The sequence below is a fragment of the Camelina sativa genome, chromosome 8, assembly GCF_030686135.1.
Source record: "Camelina sativa cultivar CO46 ecotype springtype chromosome 8, ASM3068613v1".
NCBI classification, from domain to species: domain Eukaryota; kingdom Viridiplantae; phylum Streptophyta; class Magnoliopsida; order Brassicales; family Brassicaceae; genus Camelina; species Camelina sativa.
The window spans coordinates 29,585,629-29,608,435 of NC_141887.1; the positions used below are offsets into that span (position 1 = coordinate 29,585,629).

The 22,807-nt window shown below is 37.7% G+C and overlaps 7 protein-coding genes and 1 pseudogene across 8 annotated transcripts; 4 read left to right on the forward strand and 4 right to left on the reverse strand.

Moving 5' to 3' along the window:
• Positions 1-57: 57 nt before the first annotated feature.
• Positions 58-1,637, reverse strand: LOC104708991 (pyridoxal 5'-phosphate synthase subunit PDX1.3). The gene has a single exon (XM_010425650.3). It carries the CDS (start codon positions 1,226-1,228, stop codon positions 299-301), a length of 930 nt encoding a protein of 309 aa, XP_010423952.1. The 5' UTR covers positions 1,229-1,637; the 3' UTR covers positions 58-298.
• Positions 1,638-3,129: 1,492 nt separating this feature from the next.
• Positions 3,130-4,696, reverse strand: LOC104708992 (uncharacterized). The gene has a single exon (XM_010425651.3). It carries the CDS (start codon positions 4,494-4,496, stop codon positions 3,339-3,341), a length of 1,158 nt encoding a protein of 385 aa, XP_010423953.1. The 5' UTR covers positions 4,497-4,696; the 3' UTR covers positions 3,130-3,338.
• Positions 4,697-4,838: 142 nt separating this feature from the next.
• On the reverse strand, positions 4,839-7,253 carry LOC104708993 (vesicle transport protein GOT1). Its single transcript, XM_010425652.3, has 8 exons — positions 7,122-7,253; positions 6,924-6,987; positions 6,492-6,553; positions 6,208-6,299; positions 6,025-6,105; positions 5,807-5,904; positions 5,644-5,725; positions 4,839-5,227 (listed from the first exon to the last, which is right to left on the reverse strand). Exons 3-8 carry the CDS (start codon positions 6,520-6,522, stop codon positions 5,189-5,191), a joined length of 423 nt encoding a protein of 140 aa, XP_010423954.2. The 5' UTR covers positions 6,523-6,553; positions 6,924-6,987; positions 7,122-7,253; the 3' UTR covers positions 4,839-5,188.
• Positions 7,254-8,262: 1,009 nt separating this feature from the next.
• LOC109125992 (nardilysin-like) lies at positions 8,263-9,512 on the forward strand (annotated as a pseudogene).
• Positions 9,513-10,329: 817 nt separating this feature from the next.
• Positions 10,330-13,442, reverse strand: LOC104708994 (E3 ubiquitin-protein ligase APD2). Its single transcript, XM_010425653.3, has 10 exons — positions 12,880-13,442; positions 12,681-12,787; positions 12,478-12,603; positions 12,288-12,381; positions 11,867-11,941; positions 11,697-11,779; positions 11,390-11,536; positions 11,184-11,256; positions 10,769-11,072; positions 10,330-10,622 (listed from the first exon to the last, which is right to left on the reverse strand). Exons 1-10 carry the CDS (start codon positions 13,130-13,132, stop codon positions 10,547-10,549), a joined length of 1,338 nt encoding a protein of 445 aa, XP_010423955.2. The 5' UTR covers positions 13,133-13,442; the 3' UTR covers positions 10,330-10,546.
• Positions 13,443-13,571: 129 nt separating this feature from the next.
• LOC104708995 (LIMR family protein At5g01460) lies at positions 13,572-17,547 on the forward strand. The gene is made up of 14 exons (XM_087461467.1): positions 13,572-14,158; positions 14,268-14,353; positions 14,701-14,816; positions 14,934-15,044; positions 15,231-15,329; positions 15,433-15,555; positions 15,838-15,900; positions 15,988-16,052; positions 16,153-16,262; positions 16,364-16,478; positions 16,572-16,637; positions 16,744-16,854; positions 16,947-17,013; positions 17,121-17,547. The coding sequence occupies exons 1-14, from the start codon at positions 13,809-13,811 to the stop codon at positions 17,166-17,168; spliced, it is 1,530 nt and encodes a 509-aa protein (XP_087317593.1). The 5' UTR covers positions 13,572-13,808; the 3' UTR covers positions 17,169-17,547.
• Positions 17,548-17,796: 249 nt separating this feature from the next.
• LOC104710000 (protein N-terminal and lysine N-methyltransferase EFM7) lies at positions 17,797-19,722 on the forward strand. Of its 2 annotated transcripts, none has more exons than XM_087461468.1 (7): positions 17,797-18,052; positions 18,147-18,208; positions 18,520-18,653; positions 18,818-18,963; positions 19,082-19,153; positions 19,236-19,334; positions 19,413-19,722. In XM_087461468.1, the coding sequence occupies exons 1-7, from the start codon at positions 17,995-17,997 to the stop codon at positions 19,580-19,582; spliced, it is 741 nt and encodes a 246-aa protein (XP_087317594.1). In that variant the 5' UTR covers positions 17,797-17,994; the 3' UTR covers positions 19,583-19,722. The 2 variants fall into 2 exon arrangements, with proteins under 2 accessions (XP_087317594.1, XP_087317595.1); XM_087461469.1 differs by having other exon boundaries at positions 17,859-18,052; positions 19,419-19,722.
• Positions 19,723-20,036: 314 nt separating this feature from the next.
• LOC104708996 (uncharacterized) lies at positions 20,037-22,101 on the forward strand. The gene has a single exon (XM_010425655.2). It carries the CDS (start codon positions 20,100-20,102, stop codon positions 21,918-21,920), a length of 1,821 nt encoding a protein of 606 aa, XP_010423957.1. The 5' UTR covers positions 20,037-20,099; the 3' UTR covers positions 21,921-22,101.
• The last annotated feature ends 706 nt before the right edge of the window (positions 22,102-22,807 follow it).

The following is a 22,807-nucleotide window of genomic DNA, read 5'->3' on the forward strand; positions in this document are numbered from 1 at the left end:
ACCTAATTGAGCAACAAGCTCAACATATCATCATCAATGGATCGAAGAATATAATCATTTTCAAAAATCAACTGATCAAGAGAGTGAGTAGTACATTATTATAACTGACAAACTTGTTTCTTGCAGATGGATTACAATAACAAAACACTACCAAAGAGATATAAGGGAAACACAAAGGATACAAACTACCAACAACAAATATCATCTTCTTCTTCTTTTCAAAGAGATTACTGCAAAATGGTCGCAAACCATTTCGTCTGGAATTTTACCCTTTTTTTTTTTGTTTCATTCTCTCTAATCACTCGGAGCGATTAGCGAACCTCTCAACCTTCTCATCGTTGAGATTGATCCCAACCATAGCTTCACCAAGGCCACAGCTGACCTCCACAAGCATCTCAGGGTCACTGTAATGAGTCACAGCCTGAACAATGGCACGTGCACGACGCGCCGGGTCACCACTCTTGAAGATACCAGAACCAACAAAGACACCGTCACATCCAAGCTGCATCATGAGAGCAGCATCAGCCGGAGTAGCGACACCACCGGCGGCGAATTGAACAACGGGAAGACGACCAAGCTGTTTGGTCTGCATCACGAGATCGTAAGGAGCGGCTAATTTCTTAGCGAAGGTGAAAACCTCATCGTCATCCATGTTCCTCAAAACCCTAATGTCACCCATAACGGACCTGACATGCCTAACAGCTTCAATAATGTTACCAGTCCCAGCCTCACCTTTGGTCCTAATCATGGCGGCACCTTCACGGATCCTCCTCAAAGCCTCGCCGAGATTCCTACAGCCGCAAACGAAAGGGATCCGGAAATTATGCTTGTTGATGTGATGATCTTCGTCGGCGAGAGTCAAAACCTCGCTCTCATCGATGTAATCGATTCCAATAGCTTCAAGGATCTGAGCTTCAACGAAATGACCAATCCTGGCCTTAGCCATGACCGGAATCGTAACGGCCTGTTTGATATCTTTAATCATCTGAGGATCGCTCATCCGAGCAACGCCTCCTTGAGCACGGATGTCAGCGGGAACACGCTCCAAAGCCATGACGGCGCAAGCACCAGCTTCCTCGGCGATACGAGCTTGCTCGGCGTTGACGACATCCATGATAACACCACCACGGAGCATCTGAGCCAGACCGACCTTGACGGAGAAGGGGGATTTCTTAGCCTCCGTTATAGCACCGTTACCGTACACCGCAACAACGCCGGTTCCTTCCATTATCGGAGGAGATTGGATTGAATTGATTTTTTTTTTTTTTTTTTTGTGTGGAGAAGAAAATGGAAGAAGAAAGATTTGTGATAGGTGGTGAGGCGATTTATGGCCGGTCCTCGTCTATCTTATTAGATCGGCTTTATAGTGAAAGAGTTTGTGGCGGTGTGTCCCTTAATTAAAAAATAAAAGCCCTCAAAATAAAAATAGATGTTTTTTTTTCTTCTTTTATTTTAATAATTATAATAATAAATATTGAAATTTTCATTGGGAACTGTGGGATTGAATTAAAAACACGATTTTAATAATTTTAGTGGACTGCATTTTAAGGTTTTAGCTAAAACTAAATTGAGAGAGTCGTCTCAAACTTGATTTTTTTTTTTTTTTATCAAAGTGTTACGTAAAATGCATTGTTAAAATCAGCGAAAAAATGCTGACCAATAGTAACAAAGTTTTATAAAAGTACAAGTAACAACCAAATCGTAACAACCAAAAAGTAACAAAGTTTTTTAAACGTTTTCCACAATTAATTTTTATGTAAAATTTGGAAAAAATATCTTCTGACACCAAGAAATGTAACTGGACCTCGTAGAATCCGCGACTGTCGCTCTAGTCCGCATTAATTGTTTCCATAAAAGACAAAGAGAAAAAGGAAATAATGTTGTAAAAGTAAGAAAGAGTTTTGGTGTTTCTCTCTTTTTTATTCTAATTCACTCATACAACAAAACAAGCACATTATATAGTAAAAGGCAAAGTTTAAACTTAAACTGAATAGATTATGGCTAATGGACTTTATACATGGCGATGAATTTTACATAATAAGATAAGTAATAAGCCGGTTATGGAAGTCTATTCCAAATGTTTTAACAAATAAAAAATTTTGCAGAAAAATGAATTGCATGCTTATAAAAATCATTAATTATGTAAAGCATCTTTTTTCCTTCTTAAAAACAAATTTTGTTTTTCTTTATCATCATAATCAATCCATTATCCATAGCCAATCGTTATGCAATTGTTGTAGGTTAGGTTTTATAGCTAAAGTATTTCTAGAAAAAACAAAAAAGACTCGAAAAAGAAAGAAATTAAAATCCTTTAGCAAGCAGTTTGTGATGATAAAAGTAAAATAGGCGGCTTTGGTTGAAAAGGAAGGCCCGCCTCTCGTTTGCAATCAGTGGGATTTTTCCACTCAAATCAGTCGACCCAGGCGGCCCAATACACTTCCAACTTGGTCTTCTTGACTACTTTGACTGTTTAGTGTAACATTCACATATAAAAGTCCAAAATTTATTCAGTATAACTTAACTATTCATAGAATTAGTGATAAGTGGATGATCGATTATTTAGTCAAATAGGAAGTTCGATTCTCAAATAATTGTAGTTTTTGTCAATTAAGGATAACAATCTTTCGTGGAGGTTTAAGACATGCTGCTACTAAAACCGGTTTGTTATAAACATCCTATAGTTTTTATAAACACTAACAAAATGCTATATGAGCAATTCGTGTCTATAATTCGAAATCTTTGTGAGATTATTTGTTTGGAAACAACCATATATGGTAGATAACGAATGACCATATTTATTTTCCGTATAAAGAAATCGTTACAGCACTTTGAAAAAATATTAATAAATAAATTTTGAGCAATGCTCAAGAAAGCGCTAGGCGTTAACTAGGTGGTAATCCAACGCCTAGCGCCTAAAACGCCTAATCGCAATCTAGACGGTTTTAGACGGTTTAATCGTTTATACTATAAAGTAATATATATCTGATATTATATACATAATTATACAAAATATTTATAAGAATAATAAAAATGTTAAATCAAAAACAAAAAATAGGTAAAAATATTATTTCAATTTATTTTAAATAATATATTAAACATTTATAATTATATTTATAGAAATAAACCTTATAAATTTTAAGTTTGTGCAATTAAAATTTTAAAAATACACTATAATGATGATACTACAATTTTAGGCGGTCAAAGCGGTCGTCTATGCGGTGCTATAGCGCCTAGCGCCTAGACGGGGCGGAGGCGAACGCCTAAAACGCTTTTTCGAACACTGATTTTGAGTAATAAATATATATACAACACAAAAAAAAAAAAACAAATTGGTCAAATTAGGAGCAGCAATCAACGCACACAACCAAACCATTCTCATTGCATATCAAACACTGAGTCCTTGATCCATCTCCGGAGATAATCCGGCGGCTACCTCTGCATCCCTCACACATCAGAAACCTAAACCCATCGCATCGCAGGCAACGTTCATTTCCGGTGATTGGAACGCCCTCAAACAGAACCTTAAACATACCTTGCTCGTGCAGACCCAATACCCTCTGAGCTCCTCTGATGCATCTTCCTTTAACGAACAGAACCGGAGGCAGAACCTCTGTTTCCTCCGCCGCTGAGATTCGTCGGAGCTCTTCTCTATACTCTCTATGCATCGACACATCTCTCTCGTAGTACTTAACCTTAAAACTATCCAGCAGAAATCGGATCATGTTGCAGTCGTCGAACGTTTTTCTGATTCCCCGGAGAGTCGTCGTGTAGAAAACAACTGATTCCTCTCCTCCCGGAGGACACCGCTCCTCAAATTCCAACAACGGATCGATAACGGCATCGCCGTCTTCTCCGTTCACTCCTTCCGCGGTCGCGTTGACTATCTGAAGGGCGTTGACATTTTCTTCTTTCCGTCTATCCTCTTCGACGCGGATCACCGGAGGAAGGGTATTCTCGTCTTTTTCGATTTCCTCTTCAACGGGAAAGGGGATATGGTTTTCTTCATCATCGATTCTGGAGAAATCGTCTATCTTCTTAAAGCCCACTGCTGCTAATTCAAACGCTTCTAACAGCTTCGGATCGAAAAGTGTGCTCGAATTCAAATCAGGTCTTCTAAACCCAGATCCAATAGCTTTATGAGATCCGTTAGAAACTTCCGATTTGCTCTCTTTCTGATCACACGGAACTCTCGGAATCTGGTTTACCGGAGGCCGGACGTTCTCCTTGTCGCCGACGACACTTCTAGAAGCTTCTTCTCTCTCGTTTTCCACAAGTTCCTCCTTTACGTTTGCGATTTGATCTCCAGGCTTCTGAGGGGTTCTCCAGATAGAACCGGCGGCTGTTATCTGAGGAATGGGGTTAGATATCTTTGGAAGAAACTCAGAGATCCCATCTTCTGCAGCAGAAAGCACCTGAAGAATCCGATCCTGATTCAGATACTCGCCGGCTCTAAACGATTTTAATTTCTTTGCAAACTTCATTCTCGATGACTTCATCTCCCTCCAGTGTTTTTTTACTTCACCGGAGATCTGTACCAATCAGATAACAAAATTCGAGAAAAGCTAGTTGGGGATAAATTAGGGTAAAAGAAAAAAAAAAAAAAAAAAAGGGCGATGAGGATGATGAATTGATGATGATTCAATTTCAGCCCCAACGGCTAGTGAAAAGATGGTAGCTTCTCTTTTTCTTTTCGGGGGAAAACAAATGAGAGAGTGTGACCACTAAGCAAGTGCCACGTCTGTAGACGATTTAACAAAACATCGATTATCGCAACGGTACATAAAAACTGGGCATCTTCCAAATTGGCCACTTAAACCGAACCACATTAGAATTACACATTAAACCGGAACCGCTAATCACTTTTATATGTATGCCAAAAACAAGCGACGACGTATTGCCAAAATCAGATTTGGCCAAACCATTTGTCAAATTAAAAAAAAAGGGACCAAAAAACGTTTACAAACCCCATCAAGAGCATTAAGTCACTGAGTTTTCTCTTTAAGTACATAGACAAACAGCTTCAAATTGTACGTTCTGCTCCATCCTAATTTCTTTCTCCTATGGTTTTATAGTTTTCTACAGAAGTCAGACAACCACACCACCAACTTCTTCTTCCAAAAACTTTAATCGCCTGTTCAGCTGCATCTAGCTCAGTAGTGAATCGTCTCTCTACCCGGGCGCTAGGATACTAAACCGGCACACGCTTGCCACGGTACTTGTCAAAGAACTACACATTACATAAACAAAAACCAGTCAATCGATCGCATTAGCCAACAACTGGCAGAATATGCAACAGAGTTAATAATAAAGTTAAGGCAAACTGACAAAACACTAGACCTAGAAACTCAAGACTGACAAAACACTAGGCCTAGAAACTCAAGACTGACAAAACACTAGGCCTAGAAACTCAAGATCATCAGACACAATGAGAGAATGATCCATTGTAATTTGGATAGCCAAACTGGGAATCACATGAGTTCTGTTTCTGTATGTGGATCAGAGTAATACATCTATCTCACCAGGTTTTGAGCAGTTCACATGGATAAATTGTTATTGATAACATTGAGTAACAGCATGTGGTAGTGGAAGTCTACGAGTCTCATGCAAAGACAATTATTAGTGAATTCTGAATTGGACACATACCGATCTAATATATGGTTGCTGAATGATCCAACCGAGAACTGGTATCTTCTGAGCAAAAACTGCCAAGGTTGGCCAGAAGCCACTGAAATACAAAACGGTTTTAGTATCTGTTTACATTCCCACAAGCTATATCAGTAAAGAAGAAGAAAAATAGCAAAAGGACCTGAAGAGTACGAAAAAGCCATAGGTCTCCAACATCATTCCAAGGATTGGCCACCCAATGACAACAAAAAAGAAACCGACGCCAAAAGAAATAGTTCCCTGAGTGGAGAATATGTAAAGCCAAATGAACATGCGTATAAGGATAAATATGTAAAGATATATCTGAGACGGATCCAGAGATATTGACAAGATACAGAAAGATGGCAAAAGCAACTAGACCTTATAATTTTGACGTTTCATGAAAAACTGCATGGTAGACTTGAAGCCAATGGTTAGACTAACACCCGAGATGAAAAGAATCTGAGAAAACATGAAAAGAAACAAGCTCTCTCACTCTTAGTTTTGTACTATGCAAGAATAGTGGTCAAAGCATTAGAAAACAAAGAAATCTGAGGTACTTACGTTTCCCATGGCAAGTAATCCCTTATCAAACACAAAGACTACTCCCAAAAACGAGAAAAATACTCCAAATCCTGTGAGCCCTAACCCGATTTCTGTTTCAAATCACATAAAGTATAACCAAGTTCAGTAGGAATAACTTTGCACCCTGATGATAATATACAGGAAAATAAATGGATTCCCCAACAATAACATGACATCGGATGATCTACTCACTCAATAACGTAATAAGTATAACTAAGTAACATGACAACGGATTATTTCTAGAAATCACAATGTAGACGTACTTTTTCGGTCATTCATTTCGAAGGACATCATGATTCCCGGATTCAGCTGCTTCTACCTTTCGCTGTCAATAGGCAAGAAACAATGTTGAAATTCAGGAATTAGACGATTAAAAGTAGAAACATTAGTGTTACAAACTTAGGATCGCATAGAGATCCAAAACTCTGGCATCAGTTTTGGCGAAAATCAATGTTTGGAGTCATTCTATGGATTTGAAGTCGACTAGAGATACTAGTTACGGAATCAAACGTATAAACCCTAGGTTGTTCAATCGAAAACAAATAGACTGCCCACAGAGCGAGAAGAGCGATTGATTCAACGATACTAGAATCTAATCAGACGAATTGCAGAAATTGAAAAGATTCAAGTGAAAACGATGATCATATCAAAAAAGGTTATCAAACAGAAACCGCTACGGTGCCAGGGTAACTTACAGATCTGGAATTAGGGGAAGAAGAAGGCGTAGAAAACCTAGCACGCAGATTCCTCGAAGACGATCTAGAAAAAAATTATCAAACATGTCAGGCGAATTTTGTAATCGGAATTGATAGATCAGTGCAACGAACATGAGCAGGAGATCGTGATGATGAACAAAAAAAACAAAGATGGGGATAGAGAAGAGAGAAACGAACTTGCTCGCAGAAGAGACAAATGGCCGGAGGGAGGAGCAGAAGGCGATGCGAGAGAGAGCACGGTGGGGGTCGTGATTTGTTTGCTAGAAATCAAAATTCCGTACCCGGTGAGTGCCCCAATCGGAAAGAAAGATATAGTGCGCTTGGGAACAATGTAAATTATGTGTCTTCACCATTCACCACTTGACACATGTCACTCTGTTGTACACCGTTTAAAATAAAACGAAATACGAATATACTTTATATTATATATCAATTATTTGCAATCAGAAAATAATTGTTTTGTACACTTTTTGTTATCAAATCGTTAGCTTTGCTGTTCCTTGTTCATAGAGCAGTTTGTGTAATCTCTTTTTTCTCATCAATTAGGGGAGCTTTGTTATAAAAATCTTTCATATTGCAAACCGATTCTAAGAGATATTTGTATAATTTCAATCATTTCTAGTTGTGGTCATAAGTTTGTCCTTTGTTTTTGTTTAGTATAAGGCAATATATCTATGTAATTTCAATTGTCGTCCTAAGTTTGTTTTTCGTTTCTTGTAGTTTGAAGCTTTCTTGAGTAATCATGGAGGTTATTCAAACGAGAGAACTGAACTGGAGCATACTATTTACGAAATAAAAGTCGATCCTCACCACCTTGAAGTTGCCATGGCAATGTAGGTTATATATATCACAATCAGATCATTTTTTTTTATATTGTGCTATTTGTTTTCCATTGTTACAATTTTTTCTTCTTCTCATTTTCAGATTTTCACAAATATTTATTGCACCTCTTCTGAACATCTCCTCCATGAAAAGAGAGATTAGTGCCATTGACTCAGGTTTAAGTTTAATTGCCACTTTAACTTTTTTATAAGAGATACACAAACTTCATTTTGTAATTTCTGACCATTCTGAACGGCTTCTCATGCAAATCGTTTCACAAAGTAGCCACTCAAATAGAAACATGTTGGAAGCGCTGAAATCAATTTCTTTTGACGATTTAGCAAGCTTCATTCCTGATTTGTGATCTCAGGTATTTGCATGTGACATTTTATTTTTCATTTTCGAATAGCATTCCTTTGATTACTTTGATTGAGTGGCTTCTTGGCAGATATTCATCAAGGGTATATTTTTTGGTGATATTCTAAAAAACGAAACGATGAGTATCTCTAATGGTTTTCATAGTCTGCAAATATCACCACTCCTCGAGAATTTGAGAGAGAGAGGAAGAATAGTTCATCTTGCCAAACATAGAGTTGATGTGAAGGTGGAGAATATGTTTGAAACTAATTCTCTAACAAAGGTACTAATAGATACTTGGCTACTTTCCAATTGGTTCAAATAGATTATTGTGTTTTATGCTTGTGAATACGTTGTTTTGTAGGTCTACTTTCCAATTGGTCTTGGAAAAGTCAAAGAACCTAGGGAAATGTCAATGCTAAATCTCTTTGTCTCCATTATAAGTGAGAAGTTATCTTAAGCTAATTTGTTACTTAGCTTTCAAATCTATTTTGCCTCCAGGACACAAGAGGAGCTTGGTTATTTTGTTCAATGAAAAACTTGTTTGCTACAAGGAGCCGCCGGTCTTGATATTTGCATTGTGAAACTCTTTGGGATGTGCTTGGTAAGTTTGTGAAACTCTTTGGGATGTGCTTGGTAAGTTTGTTTATATAATAAGTTCATGAATTTGTTTGTAAATTTGTCTACATCATTTCATTTACTTCTATATTTACAAGAAAGTTTGTGTGATGAGACTTTTCAAGATTACAAAATTGGTGTAATTTCGATGTTGTCAAATGACAGTGGGAAATAATTTATTTCGAATTTAACCATTTTTTAAAAGTAATTTATTTTTAAAGCTTAATTATTTTTAAATATAAATTAAATTTTTCTTATTTTTATTTAATTACTAAAATTGTTTAATAATAAAGGTATTTCTGTCCAATGAATTTCATTATAAAATGTCTAGTTTTCAAATAACTATAATATTAAGTGTAGTTTTCAAATTTCTTATAAGATTTGGTGTATTTATAAAAATCTCCCAATTGTATTTCATTGAACAAATTGTTTAGAGTTTAGTTCCATAGATTAACAATTAAAAAGGGATCTGTATATGGGAGCAGACTGTTCCATAAAGGTAGTGAATTCATCAAACTGATTTGCAATATTTCTTGTAGATAGTAGTCTAGAGTTTACTTGCCATAGATAGTTAAAATTGTGAAATCAAATGCATGAAAATGTTTGAAGTCACTAACTTATCACTGTTTTATTCAGTTACATATTTGATTTCTACGCCAAAGAGAAAGAACGAACTTATGCTGATCACGATTCACGAAGAAGGATATTTTGGAATGGTACAAAAAGTATTCTAGGTTGTCATCTCTACATTGCCATAGAGTTGTTGTTTGAAGCTGCTTAGCTAAGCTGATTCAGGTGAAAAAAAATATATATATACTAACACGTATGAACAACAACAACAACAACAATTGATCCCATATATATATAAGCTAAAACAACCCTATTACTATTTACTCGATAAAAAAAAATGAATTGGTGATACCTTGAAGACTTAGCAACATCAGGCGATACATATTCCTCCTGTTATATATATATATATATATATATAGAAAACTCGTAAGAATCAATCAATAAACCAAGACACGGAAACTTCAATTGCAATAAGGTATGCAGGGATGACAAATAGAAAATAATAACCTTCTTAACACTGCGACAAAAACAGGGAATATGATCAATTCTTATCTCTTTTCTAATTTGAAAACAGGTACGAAATGGTGGAGGTGGTTCAGCAAAGGGGCTGTATGCGGGCTTGTGAAATAATCTCCCCATTATTGCGCTGTGCCCAGTGCCCTCCTCCTTCCTAGCTGGAAACCTAGCTGTTTATATTATGAATCTATGATGCTAAATATCGGAAAACAAATATTTTTACATGATTTATACTGTGTTTTTGGAAATATATAGATAATTTCGATATATAAAAATGGAAATGTTTTTCATCTTTTTGTTAAGAAAATTAGTAGTTATATTTTTGAAAGGACTGATTACCTATCAAAATTTTGGAGTAATTCTCATATGAGAAAGAGAGCATCATGAGTGTTTTTTTTACTTTTCTTTGGGTCAATATTCGCATCTATATATACTGTATGTTGTTTGTTACCCATCCTGTCCATCATCATCATTTAACTATAAAAAAGAAATGACGCTGAAGTTATGGAATCAGAAAAATATTATTTCGGATGAACCGGGTTCGATGATATATGGTTACAAGTACAACCAAGCCGAGAAAAACTCCGGAATCCATACATCGTACACAGAAACAAGCACTCTTATGGCTTTTCTCCATCCCACACTTGTCTTTACATCTATACAACAGATACGGTAATGCGAGGAAACCAACAACAGCAAGCAACGTGCATTGTTGTGTGTTAGACATTGAAGATCTTCTTTACCTTCCTGATCTTCCTACGACATACAGGGCAAAAACCTGATGTTTCAGCTATCCTGCGTATTACATCCAATTTTTTAAAAGTCATCATTAATGTTAACCCAGACCGATTTTAAAACCAAACAAAAAAGATCATATCCTAATATTGTTTAAACGAAGTCATGTTTTATCCCAAAAATGGAAGGAATGAGTTATTTATTACCGTGTCCCGCACTGGAAGCAAGCAACGCAGTGACCACAAGAGAGGAAGAAACAGTCTCTAGGCGCATCATAGCAAATCGCACAGAGATATCTTGTACTACTGTGGCCTTCACCATGTGCGCCTTCCAGTTCCTCAGTACTTGTCAAGATAGAACTGTAGGACGAGCACCAGCTCGAGTTATCGTCGTCTTTGCCCGGAATTAGAGGAGCTACATCATCATTTTCATCAACAGCTTCGTCTTCGGAGACTGGTTGTCGTTTATTGAAAAGACCCGAGACAATTAACAAGAGTGCTGTCACTACACCTGTAATTAAAAAAAAAAATCCCAGGAGAAAAGCAAAATTTTATAAAAGAAGTCTTAACGAAAACATCGGTTACTATGACTCACTCAAAAGATTAACAGAAAGAGCATTACCCATGCAAACTAAGTATGCAATCCACCTTGGTTCATATGAGAGCTTTGCACAGAACTCATTCTTAGAATTGTTCTGAACAACAAGAAGAGAGTTGAATTCAGGTCGTAATATTTCTTCTCGAATATACATAAAAAATGTGAACTATTTTGTATTGCTCTATGAACTCGTTTGGTAAGGAAGAGTGAAATAGAAAGACGAGACATACCAGCTTTGGACCTGGTGATGTTAGTATCGCAGCATTAGTTCCAAATAATGGAACACTTAGAGTGCACTTGTCATTAGGGAAAGAGCAATTGTAATAAGCATTTGTAGTATCATACAATATCCCCTCGACTTGAATGTCAATCGTCGCCTGAACATAGATATTGTGTGAGAATATTATGACAAAAAGAGAGCTACTCCGGATTAGAAAGGGGCAAAATACTGCAGTAAAACTAACAATTGAGGCTCTTGTTTCACAAATTTACCCTATAAATTTAACATATATCATTATAAGTTGCTTCAGCTTTTACCTTCACTTCATTCAGGTATACGTTGCCTACTGCAACGTAATAGCTCGACGACTTAGTTATGTCCTGCTCAATGTAACCACTATCTGTCAAAAATAAAATAGGTAGAGTGTGAGTGAGCTCATGAATATTACGAATTAAAACCTATCATGTTAAAAGTCGTGATTGCTTACCAGAGATTATATGCCATGATAATGTGGTGTCTGGACGTGTAGGGTCCTGTACCCACTCAGAGAGCCCATCCACACCTTCGATTATGAATGCATAAAAAAGCTGAATTACTAAACAACTATTTCTTATTGACAGCCAATAAAGACCAGAATACATCACGAAATCTCAAATATCAAATCAGGGGAAGGAACAAACTACAGTAGCCAATGCACCAAAGGTAGTGATAAGAATGATTACGAAGTAGACAATTCATTAATAGCTGTCTTAGACTCTTAGTGGATCCCAAAACATCACCAAACACACGACTTTGCCAATAAACTATTGTGACGCTAACTTAAAGTAACCAACAAAAAGAATATAAGAGCATCCATCTAACTTACTGAAGTAAAAAATATTAAAAAAAAGGATTCGTCTCAAGCATACCTTGGGCTATGACAAGGTAGAGGGAAGAACCCACAGATTCAACATTGTATGAAACTTTTAAGCGTGACCCCTTGTTCAAATACTGTATCCAATACTGAAAAGAGTAGCAAAACAAAAAGGTATCAGTGCCCGTTGCATAGCCATTTCTAGATAGCAGAGGTAAAGAGAAAGAGAGAGAGAGCTTAATGACCTTGTAAGAATCATTTGGCACGGCTAGATAGTGAAGTTCAGACCATTTAGCCGGAACATCAAGCTGTGGGGCTTGGTTCAATCCATAGAGTATCAAACCTGATCCCTTGTTCCCTAATTCTTCCACCTTGAGAAAGAAACACGATATCAGGAAAGTTCGACGACAATGGTGGGATCCTAATGCATGAGAGGAGAGAAACATACAATAACATTTTGGACGAACACTGAAGTTGGCTTGATAAGGAACGAAGCGTTTGGTCCCAACCATACGGTCGTGGTGCCGTAAAGTCCCAGAATCAAAGTCATCGACACTGAATTCAAATTCAATGACAAACACAAATAATCATCAACAAAAAAAAAACATTCACACAAGGCAAGCATAGATTGAAAATTAGAATCTCACCGAAGATACAGAAGGTAGCAACGACGACAACGCAAGACCAAGGGTCTTCGGAAGAAGTCGAACTATCCCTCACGTTCTCAGATGCAACAATGCTCCCATGGCGGTAATCGTACTCGGAACGATTCCATGGTGGTCGATCACGATGATCAAAACCACTATCGTGTGCGTGTTCAAAGCGGTGATACCCGGTCTCTTCGCGGGTCACAGGAGGAGGAGGAGAAGAAGACGAAGCGAGAGAATCAGGAAGAGACATGTCGTGAATCGAATCGAATCGAGGAATGAAGAAATCGAATAGAAGAAGGTAAAACCCTAAACGCAGGGTTGGGGTTAATGTTGAGGAACGAACGATGATGACAGAGATTTGAACGACGGGTCGGCTTCTTCTCTTTCTTCATCGTCACGCTCTTTGAACGGTGGATTCACCCACACATTTTTTTAGAGAGAGAGAGAGAGAGAAAAAAAGAGACGACTTTGGACAAAGTAAAACATTTCCTCTAATTTTTTATTTTAATTTTTTTTTTAAATCTCAAATAAAATCATACTAATTAAATCTCTTTTGGTTTGGAGTTTAAGACAGGCTGGTCTCGTCTCGTCTTAAACAATTTACCGTAACACCCTATACCCATCTGTCATAAAGCGAAGGTAATTTCGTAAATATGACATATAAGTGAGGGGCTTATACGTAAATTATCAGACTCGAGTTCACATATCCGGGACACGCAGTCTTCGTCTGTCTTTTCCAACCTGGTTTTTCGACATAGGTGGAAAAAAAACAGATCTACAAAAAAAAAAAAATCCCCAAATTCAATTTCAAAATTCGAAGCCTCAAAAGAAACCCTAATTTTTTTTTGAATCGAGTTGCTGCTTCTCTCTCAAATCTCAATCTAGGCCCTGGTGGGGTTAAGGACCTCACGTAACATTGGGACGCGATGGGAGATTTCAATCTCGCTCTCGTGATTGTAGCGATCGTTGTTTGCGTCATTGTTTTCATCTCCAGCATCTACCTCCTCGTTAACTACCAGCATCCAGATGATGCGAACCAGGCTTATTTCCCCAAATTCGTTGTTGTTTTTGGTTTATCCATTGCTATGATCTCCATTCTCATGTTGCCCGCCGATGTGGCTAACCGGCATGCTTGTCGCCATTCGATTTACAACGGCGCCTGCAACCTCACTTTGCCCATGAAGGATCTTTGGCTTGCCGTTTACATTATCGACGCTGTCCTTGTCTTCTTCGTTATCCCTTTCGCTATGTTTTTCTATGAAGGCGACCAGGACAAGTTTGTTTCTTTCTCCACGACTTTATATTTTGTGAGTTTTTAAAGTTGATAATCGAAAGTTGCTGATGTTTTTTGTTTTTGTTTTTGTGGGATTGCGTTTTTACTGCAGGAGTCTTGGAAAGAGGATAAAAAGTGCTTTGATTTGGGTAGTTACTACTGCTGTTGTTTGTGCTCTGGTGCTTGGGATATTATACGGTTAGTGTTGTTACTGTGCTTTGATTTCTTTTGTAGATTTGAGCTTCGTATTCTCCCTGGTTTGATGAAAGTTCTGAGAGTATGTTGGAGTAGTGATTGACCATTTGTCGGATTGTGAAAATGGTGATTATCTGATGTTCTTCTTATTTACATAGTGATGTGAGATCATTAGATGATGTTTTGTCTTGCCCAGCTCTTTTTAGAGTCCTTCCACACCTATGTGTTTGGCTTACATACATGAGCATAGCTCTTCTTTTTTTAATCTTCTATGAGGCTTCCAAGTTTGCTTGTAGTTTCGTGATCTTTAAGTTTCTGCTTATAATGTGCTTCTACAATCTATTATTTAGGAGTCATTGGAAAGGTGGACTTCTCTGTCCGGCACTTGTCTTCTGCCACAACCACTTTCCCTACTTCATGGCAGTTTTCAAATAATCAACCTTGCATTGGTAACACTGCTCGTCAGGTAATACTTGATCTTTTTTTGTATTCTTGGTATCAGTTTATCTCTCATTAGTCTCTATGCAAGTATATTTCAAAGTGTAACATATTGTTCGTGCTCCTTTGTTTAATTGATTGGCAGTGCTCAGCATATACAGCTAATGCTGCATCTGAGAAGACGTGGACCATGCGTACTACGTTTCCAGAATATGTTGTTGCTCTAGCTACAATTGTTGGGTCAGTGCTCTTCACGGTATGTACATTCCTCTGTTAGGTGTTTGTGTTAAAAGTTGCACCTCATTGTCTTGGAAGGCATGTTATCTTTCTTATATTAAGGAGGCTTGGTTGTGTTCTCTTGTAGTTAAAAGTCTTTTGGTGGCTGTCATTTTTTTGTTTCCTCTAAAGATTCTGAGAAACTCTTTTATCTCAAATGTTTTAGATATTTGGTGGTGTTGGTATTGCTTGTCTACCCTTGGGACTTATCACCGCATTCATCAGACGACCAAAGGCTGTTATCACTCGGTCACAGTATATAAAGGTTCATTGTGCTGGTTTTTTAGTTGTCTTCATGCCAAGCTTTTCTAAAGAATGTATTTGGGTCAGTCTTTTGTGGCCTGAAAAGTCATCTAAATGTTTTCCAGGAAGCAACTGAACTAGGTAAAAAGGCAAGAGAACTAAAGAAAGCAGCTGATGCACTTCACCAGGAAGAACGAAGTGGTGCTAAGGGAAGGAAGTGGAGGAAAAATGTGAAAGCAGTTGAAAAGGTACACCATCATATCTAAAGCTTTGGGGTCTTATTTCAAATTTGTTCCATATCCACAAACTTGGCCGATGCCTCTGTTGATATTGGTTACTGATGTGTAGAGGGGTTTTTGGCCGTAGGTGCAGTTATTTAGGTGATCTTTCCTAGTAAAAATATAGCTAGAAAATAGAAATCAGTTCTGCTATAGGCCCACTACTACTGGCAGCTTTATGCATACCTGATTGTGTATTTGAATTCTTAACTGCTCTTAATTGGATTTCATTGGTTTTCATGTACCCTGCAGGAGTTGCTCCAATTGGAAGAAGATGTGAACCTCTTAGAAGAGATGTATCCGCAAGGAGAGAAGGTAAAGATGACTATATGTATCTCAGTAGTTTATCTATCGAAAGAATTCTTATAATCCAACATGTCCCTTACCTTGTTCATTTTCCAGGCAGAAACTGCTTGGGCCTTCACTGTCCTCGGATACTTGGCCAAGTTTATTCTTGGAATATTAGGGTTTGTATTTTACATAATCTTCTAGTACTTTCACGCTTTCACTCTATAAGCCCTCCGTTAAGCTCTTATTAAATAAATCTTTTTCTTTTGCTCGTTGAAGATTAATTGTTTCTGTGGCTTGGATTGCACACATCATCATATATCTACTTGTTGACCCTCCACTCTCTCCTTTTCTTAATGAAGTTTTCATTAAACTGGATGACGTCTGGGGTAACTTCATTTTCTGTTCCTGTTATGCTACTCAATACCATGTTTCTTTTGTGTCTGACCTGGCTCTATGTTGATACATATGACATTTTCTTCTTCTCTAGGTCTTCTGGGCACAGCTGCTTTTGCTTTCTTCTGTTTCTACCTCCTACTTGCTGTTATTGCTGGGGCAATGATGCTTGGTTTGAAGCTGGTCTTCATTACCATTCATCCAATGAAGTAATTTATCTTGTGGTTTTGAAATGCTGTTGCTATTTCAGAGATCTTTCTGTTTTCTTTTGGTTTCTCAGAAGCCTAATTTACTTGTTGCAGATGGGGAGCCACTCTTATGAACTCTTTCCTCTTCAATGTTGGTCTCATTCTCCTTTGTTCTATCAGGTAGACTTCTTAGTTCTCATATTTCCCGTCAGCTGAAAGCATCAAAAGTATAGACATAGTAACCTTAATTCTTACAATTGGCTATTGTGGCTCACTGAAACTCCAGTGTGATCCAATTCTGCGCCACTGCATTTGGATATTATGCTCAAGCCACCGCCGCACAGGAGATATTTGGCCACACTTTGCAGTCTCTTCGTGGTATTAAGTACCTCTACAAGTAAGTAATATTGGACTTCTGCAGATATAGGTCTCAATGTGTACATAAGACTGACTAATGAAAATCATCCCTTTCTTATTGGTATCTTTCAGGTACAATGTGTTCCAGATCGGGTTTGTTGTCCTCGCTGGACTGACCTTTTTATATTACATTGCCTTTGTAAGTCTCATATATCCTCTCGGTGTTCTGTTTCTTTGCATTATATAGTTTCGTGACAAAAGTCATAAGTCGTTATACTCATGGTCTTGGTGGGTATTGTTTGGCAGGGATGGAGAAGAAAAAAGCCGAGCGGTAGATTCCAGCTCTCTACCTAATGTAAATCTCTTCTATTTATTTTATCCTCTTTGTTTCCTCGTCTTTGGGATCGATTGCTTGCTGCTGAGGATTGCTCTGTCCACAATTATACCGAGATTGGTCTCATGATCTTTGCAAGTGGTCTTATATTATAAGAACAAGCACCTGGCCCAAAAAGCTTCTCTTCTTCTACTTGTATTTTCTGCTGAGGTTTGGTTTCATTTCACTTGAATGTAATATTTTTTTTTTCTTTTTTCTCTCTCTCTTTTCTTTTCTCTTGTATCTATTGTTTTATTTTTGTTTGATTAATTACGAGAAAGATCTCTGTGTCGCCTGTCTTCTCATGGTCTTTTGTACTACTTCCAATACTCTCTATCAGAACAAATTCGGGTTTTGGAATTTTCGAGGTAGATGACAAGAGACTTCATACCACATTTTTATTAGTTGGGAAACCATAATTTCTCCTTATGGACCTATCTCAATTGTATTTTGACTAGGGTTTGGACTTTGGAGAAGCCTAGAACAGTACTTTTTTTAGTGCGGTTACATAGACAAGTTCAATTCGGTTGGAAAAGAAAAAAAAATTATAAAAAAAAACAATATTGAGCTAAAAGGATAACATACGAATTTAAGACATCCATGGCAAATGTGGAGATGGGCCTGAAATTTGTACTCTTTTAGTTGCCCTAATGGGATTTTAAGGTTAAATTAGGCTTTATTTTGCACGGAATTAGGAAATTTCCGGACACTCTAGGGTGGCCAGAGGGTCTCAGAGATGGGAACACACGTCTATAAGCCGTTCGATCAAACCAGTCTCCCCGCTACCTAAACAACTCAACGAGTGACATGGACATAGCCCTCTTCTCGCCGGCGTCCCTCTTCGCCGCCGACGGTGACTCCTCCGGTCAGTGATGCCTCTTCTCTTTCTATTTATGCTATGATCGTAGAGAGAGTATCATATATATAAAGCGAAGTAAGCTGTAATTTTTTTTTCGCAGATGGAGAGACGACGGAGACGAGCCAGAGCTTCGTTGAGAGGAATCACCAGTTTCCTGGATTTGTAATTTTTTTTAATTCAGTCCCCGATTTTACTCTGCTATCGATTTCCTATTTTAGTTTTATCTTCTCTCCTCCGTTGAAGAGTGAAGAAACTTGAACTTCTGATTTCAGGGATTTTGAGTTAGTATAGTGGTTAAGTTGATTTGAGGAATCATGTTTCCTTGTAAAAAATAGTTTAGTAGTTTTTTTCTGACTAAGGTTTAAGTTTAGTTTTGAGTATTAGTAATACAGAGAAGTAGTTAAACTACTAGAGAGTACAGTTCTGTGTCGGTCGTGATTGTGATTATTTGTTGTTATTTGAATCTTGAGTAGGAATTGCAAATCCGGGAATTTGGTTTCCACCAGCTGAATGCAAACTTGCTGTGGCCAGGTACATTTGCCTTTGCTGATTGGTTACTGCAGCATCGACACTTGATCCAAAGGCGGCGCTGTCTCGAGATTGGAAGGTACTTCCTTGTCTCCTTTTTTTTTTTTTTTTTGTGTATCGTTGTTCTTGGGATCCCCCAACTATGATTGATTTGTGTCTTCGTAGTTTACAAACTGCTTTTATATGCCAGTGTCGTCAGAGTCCACTGATCAGGCTTTTTTGTACTTATAATCAATTTGGCAGTGGCACAGGGGCTCTAGCTATTTTTCTTAAGAAAGAGTTCAATCTCGACATTACTACTTCGGATTACAATGACCAAGAGATTGAAGATAATATTGTTCATAACTGTATTGCAAACGAGATTATCCCTTCCCTGCCTCATATCAAGCGTGAGTTCCCCTGCTTATCACTCTCTCAATGAACCACCTTCTTCTTATCTAGGAAAATGACAAGTATTGACTTGATTTATTTCTGCTCATTTTTTTACATTCTTGTCTATTATGACAGATACATGGGGAGATGAATTTCCAATCTCGGAACCAGATTGGGATTTGATCATAGCCAGTGATATACTTCTATGTATGTAAACACCTTTTTCCCATTCTGTTTTATTGGAAAACTATCTATACATATACATTTTTCACATTTGTTTTTTTCGCAGATGTGAAACAGTACCCAAACTTGATCAAGTCTCTGACTTTTCTTCTCAAAACCTACAAACCAACCAATGCCGCTAGTCCAACAGAATGCAAGCTAAATGGTCAGTAGTCCTTTTTTTTTGTCACCACCACTCCCACACACCAAAAGAAGTCTTAACATTTTACTCTTTTACCTGTAGGAGCAGACACAGAACTGCCTCGTCCGGTGTTCTTAATGAGCTGGAGACGAAGAATTGGGAAAGACGATGAGTCTCTATTCTTTACTGGTTGCGAAGAAGCTGGCCTCGAGGTGAAGCATCTCGGAAACCGAGTTTATTGCATCAAGCTGCTTAGAGAAAGCAACCTCTGAATAATAGGTTGACAAACTCATGAGTCTTCCACATATCGTTCGTCTCCGAAACTACCGTTCTGTTTGTTTCTCTGGCAGCTTATTTGGATATGCTTTTTGTGTCAAAGTTATAGGTGAAATGAGAAATTTTCGATTCTTAACTAATGTTTCCCCTTAATCAATTGAATTGAATGGGTGGACGGAAAAAAAACTGTGATCTCATTTTGTAGTATAATAGAACAATAGGTGGGAAAATTAGTTAAGGAAAGAACATAGAATCAATATTAGCCTTTTCTTTCAAAAATGGAACATAGAATCATATTAGAACTTTAGAGCAACACACACACACATTAAGAATCGCATTCTTGCTTTTGCGGTGAGAAAGTTTGTAATGAAAATAAACTGTGATACTTGGCGTGATACATTATCTTTGTGTACATGAAAGTCTTGGTCAGTGTGTATATTATGTAGTCTGTAGCTTAAAATTAAAAAGGAAAAAGGAAAAGACTTGCAAGTCTTGAATCTGTTGGTAAAACACATGGATCATCTTGACCACGCTGATCATTCCTATCGACTCTTATGCCCAAACGAACGATATGAAAAAGAGAAAGATGGCAAAGTGATAACAATCAGTGGGAGAATCCATCACATAATGAATAGTTCATATTTCATTTCTGAGGCTGAAGAAGAAAAGTGCGATCCAAATCTCCACTCGCTTCTTTGCAAAAACAGAAAAGAAAGTTCAGAAGTGTACGCAACATATAGGTGCTGTGCTTGTGGGCAAAAACTATTAGGTGAAACCTATTACGTCTGCAGCTATTGCGACCTAAACTACCACAACGAATGTGTTGAGTCTCCTTCCGTGTTCCATTCTTCTGATCATCCAAAACATCCTCTTCAACTTGTCTCGATTCCCGGCATGTTTTTCTTTGAACATGATAAACGATGTTTTTCTTGTAGACATCGCCATTGCGAGCTATTTTACTACTGCTCTATTTGTGATTTCTCACTCCATCCAGTCTGTGCGAGAAGTCCAACATCCCTAACTGTAGACAGTCCAAAAAGGCATAAGCATACCCTCCATTACTTTCCCAGGAACTCCGGTCTGGTTTGCGATGTCTGTGCGTTGGTGGACGGTTCCGATTACTCATATGTATGTCTCCTATGCGATTTCTTTGTCCACAAACGATGTCTCGACTTACCATATGTCATAAAGGTATCTCGCCACGATCATCGTCTCGCTTTTACTCCTACTCTTCCTTACAAAGAGCCGACGAAGACGACTGATTGTGGAGTTTGTCATGCGACGATAAACGAAAATTACGGAGGATACTCTTGCACCAGGGAGGGATGCGTTTATGCACTGCATTCCCGATGTGCCATGCAAAGCGATGTGTGTGACCGGAAAGAACTTGAAGGAGAGCCTGAAGAAGTATATGAAGACACTAAAATGTTTGAGGAGAAAGGTGATGGGGTTATACAGCATCGGAGTCATCCGCTTCATCTATTGCGACTTGAAAATATATCCCACCATGAAAGCAAGCCTTGTCAAGCGTGCAGACTTCCTTCTAATTATTGCGGGCACGGCCATGGTGATGTGTACCGATGTTTGCAATGTGATGATTTCATTTTACATAAATCATGTGCATATCTTCCTCGTGTTGTCCAATTTATGCTACACGTTCATCCATTGACTCTAGAACTCAGTTATACCACAACCGGGTTCCGATGTGTGAAATGTCATCGTTACTCATCCGGTTTCGCATTTGTATGTCATCTTCGAGGGTGGTGTGAATATTATTGGGTGGTAGACACTCTTTGTGCTTCTATATGTGAGCCGTTCCATCACCACTCTCATTCACATCCCTTGTTCGTCACCTGCGGTGAACACGAAACCAAAACATGTTCCATCTGTCAATCATCAGAGGAACAACCTTTAAACTGTGTGAAATGCTATTTTGTTTTGTGCTTTCGTTGTGCCACTCTTCCACATAAAGCCAGATACGAACATGATGAGCATTTGCTGACTTTTTCCTACCAAGAAGATGCAAGTGATGAGCTATATGGGTGCGAAATATGCGAGGAAGATATAAACCCAAAGAATGGGTTATATGTATGCAATGAGTGTGGAGTCACACTCCACATCGAATGTTTACTAGGGAGAGATCCCTATGTCACGCCTGGATCATATTGGACGGGTGTTCTTTTCAACACTCATTCAACTCGGCCTATATGTAAAACATGCAAAAGACGTTGTCCTTACAAAATAAAGATAAATTCATCTAGCACAGGCGGCCCATACTGCTCTGTTGATTGCCTTGAAACTGATCATCGCGTGGGAAGAGGCTTCTTTATATAGGTATCATGTATCAAGGATAGGATGGTATCAGAACCATTTCATGTTTTATTTATTTAGAATTTATTCGTAATAAACAGCGTTCATGTAACAATTATTGAGTTTACAAAACACCAAATGTAACACAATTTCATCTATATCTGTGTTTGTCGATTTTCTTTTTAAAAACTTTTTAAGTGTAAAAGCACGTTAAATATATTTATTTTTGACAATTCTAGAATACTAGTGTGTAAACTAAAACTGAGTTGAATTTTGATATCAAACACGTATTTCTACAAACTTTTCGTATTTTTGGAAGGAGAAGGAAAAAACATTGAATTATGGGGTTTTTTTAAATTGCTCCATGTAGCCTAAAGGTAATTATTGATAATGCTACAAGAAATGAACATATAATGGTTTCTCTTCGCAAACGTTATTTTTTTAAGATGTCACATAGATATACAAAATTAATAATTCGGTAATTGTGTGGCTGATTGTTTGTTATCAGAGACATGTAAAATTCAAAATCACTTTTAATTAGTTTATATTTAGGCTACCAGCCTACCACCAAACATATCGATACAGACATCAAATAGTTTTAGAAATTTCGAGGGAGTTTCGCAAGATAAAGACGTAAATTCATGTTTTAATTTGTTTGAGAACGATGCATGATTCGTATATTTCGTGGGGGGAATAAGACACGTAAAGACGACTAGCTAATAAAACTTTGATGAGTCAAGCGTACATAACTCCAATTTTTCGTGTGTTTTCACTTAATTATTCGAAGGTCATCGATATGTAATTTGTTTAATCTACGAGACAGTAATGCTACACTCTATATTTTATTAGTAAAACACACATAGGAAGTATATTAGGTTGCGAAGAGGCTGGCCTGGAGGTGAAGCATCTCG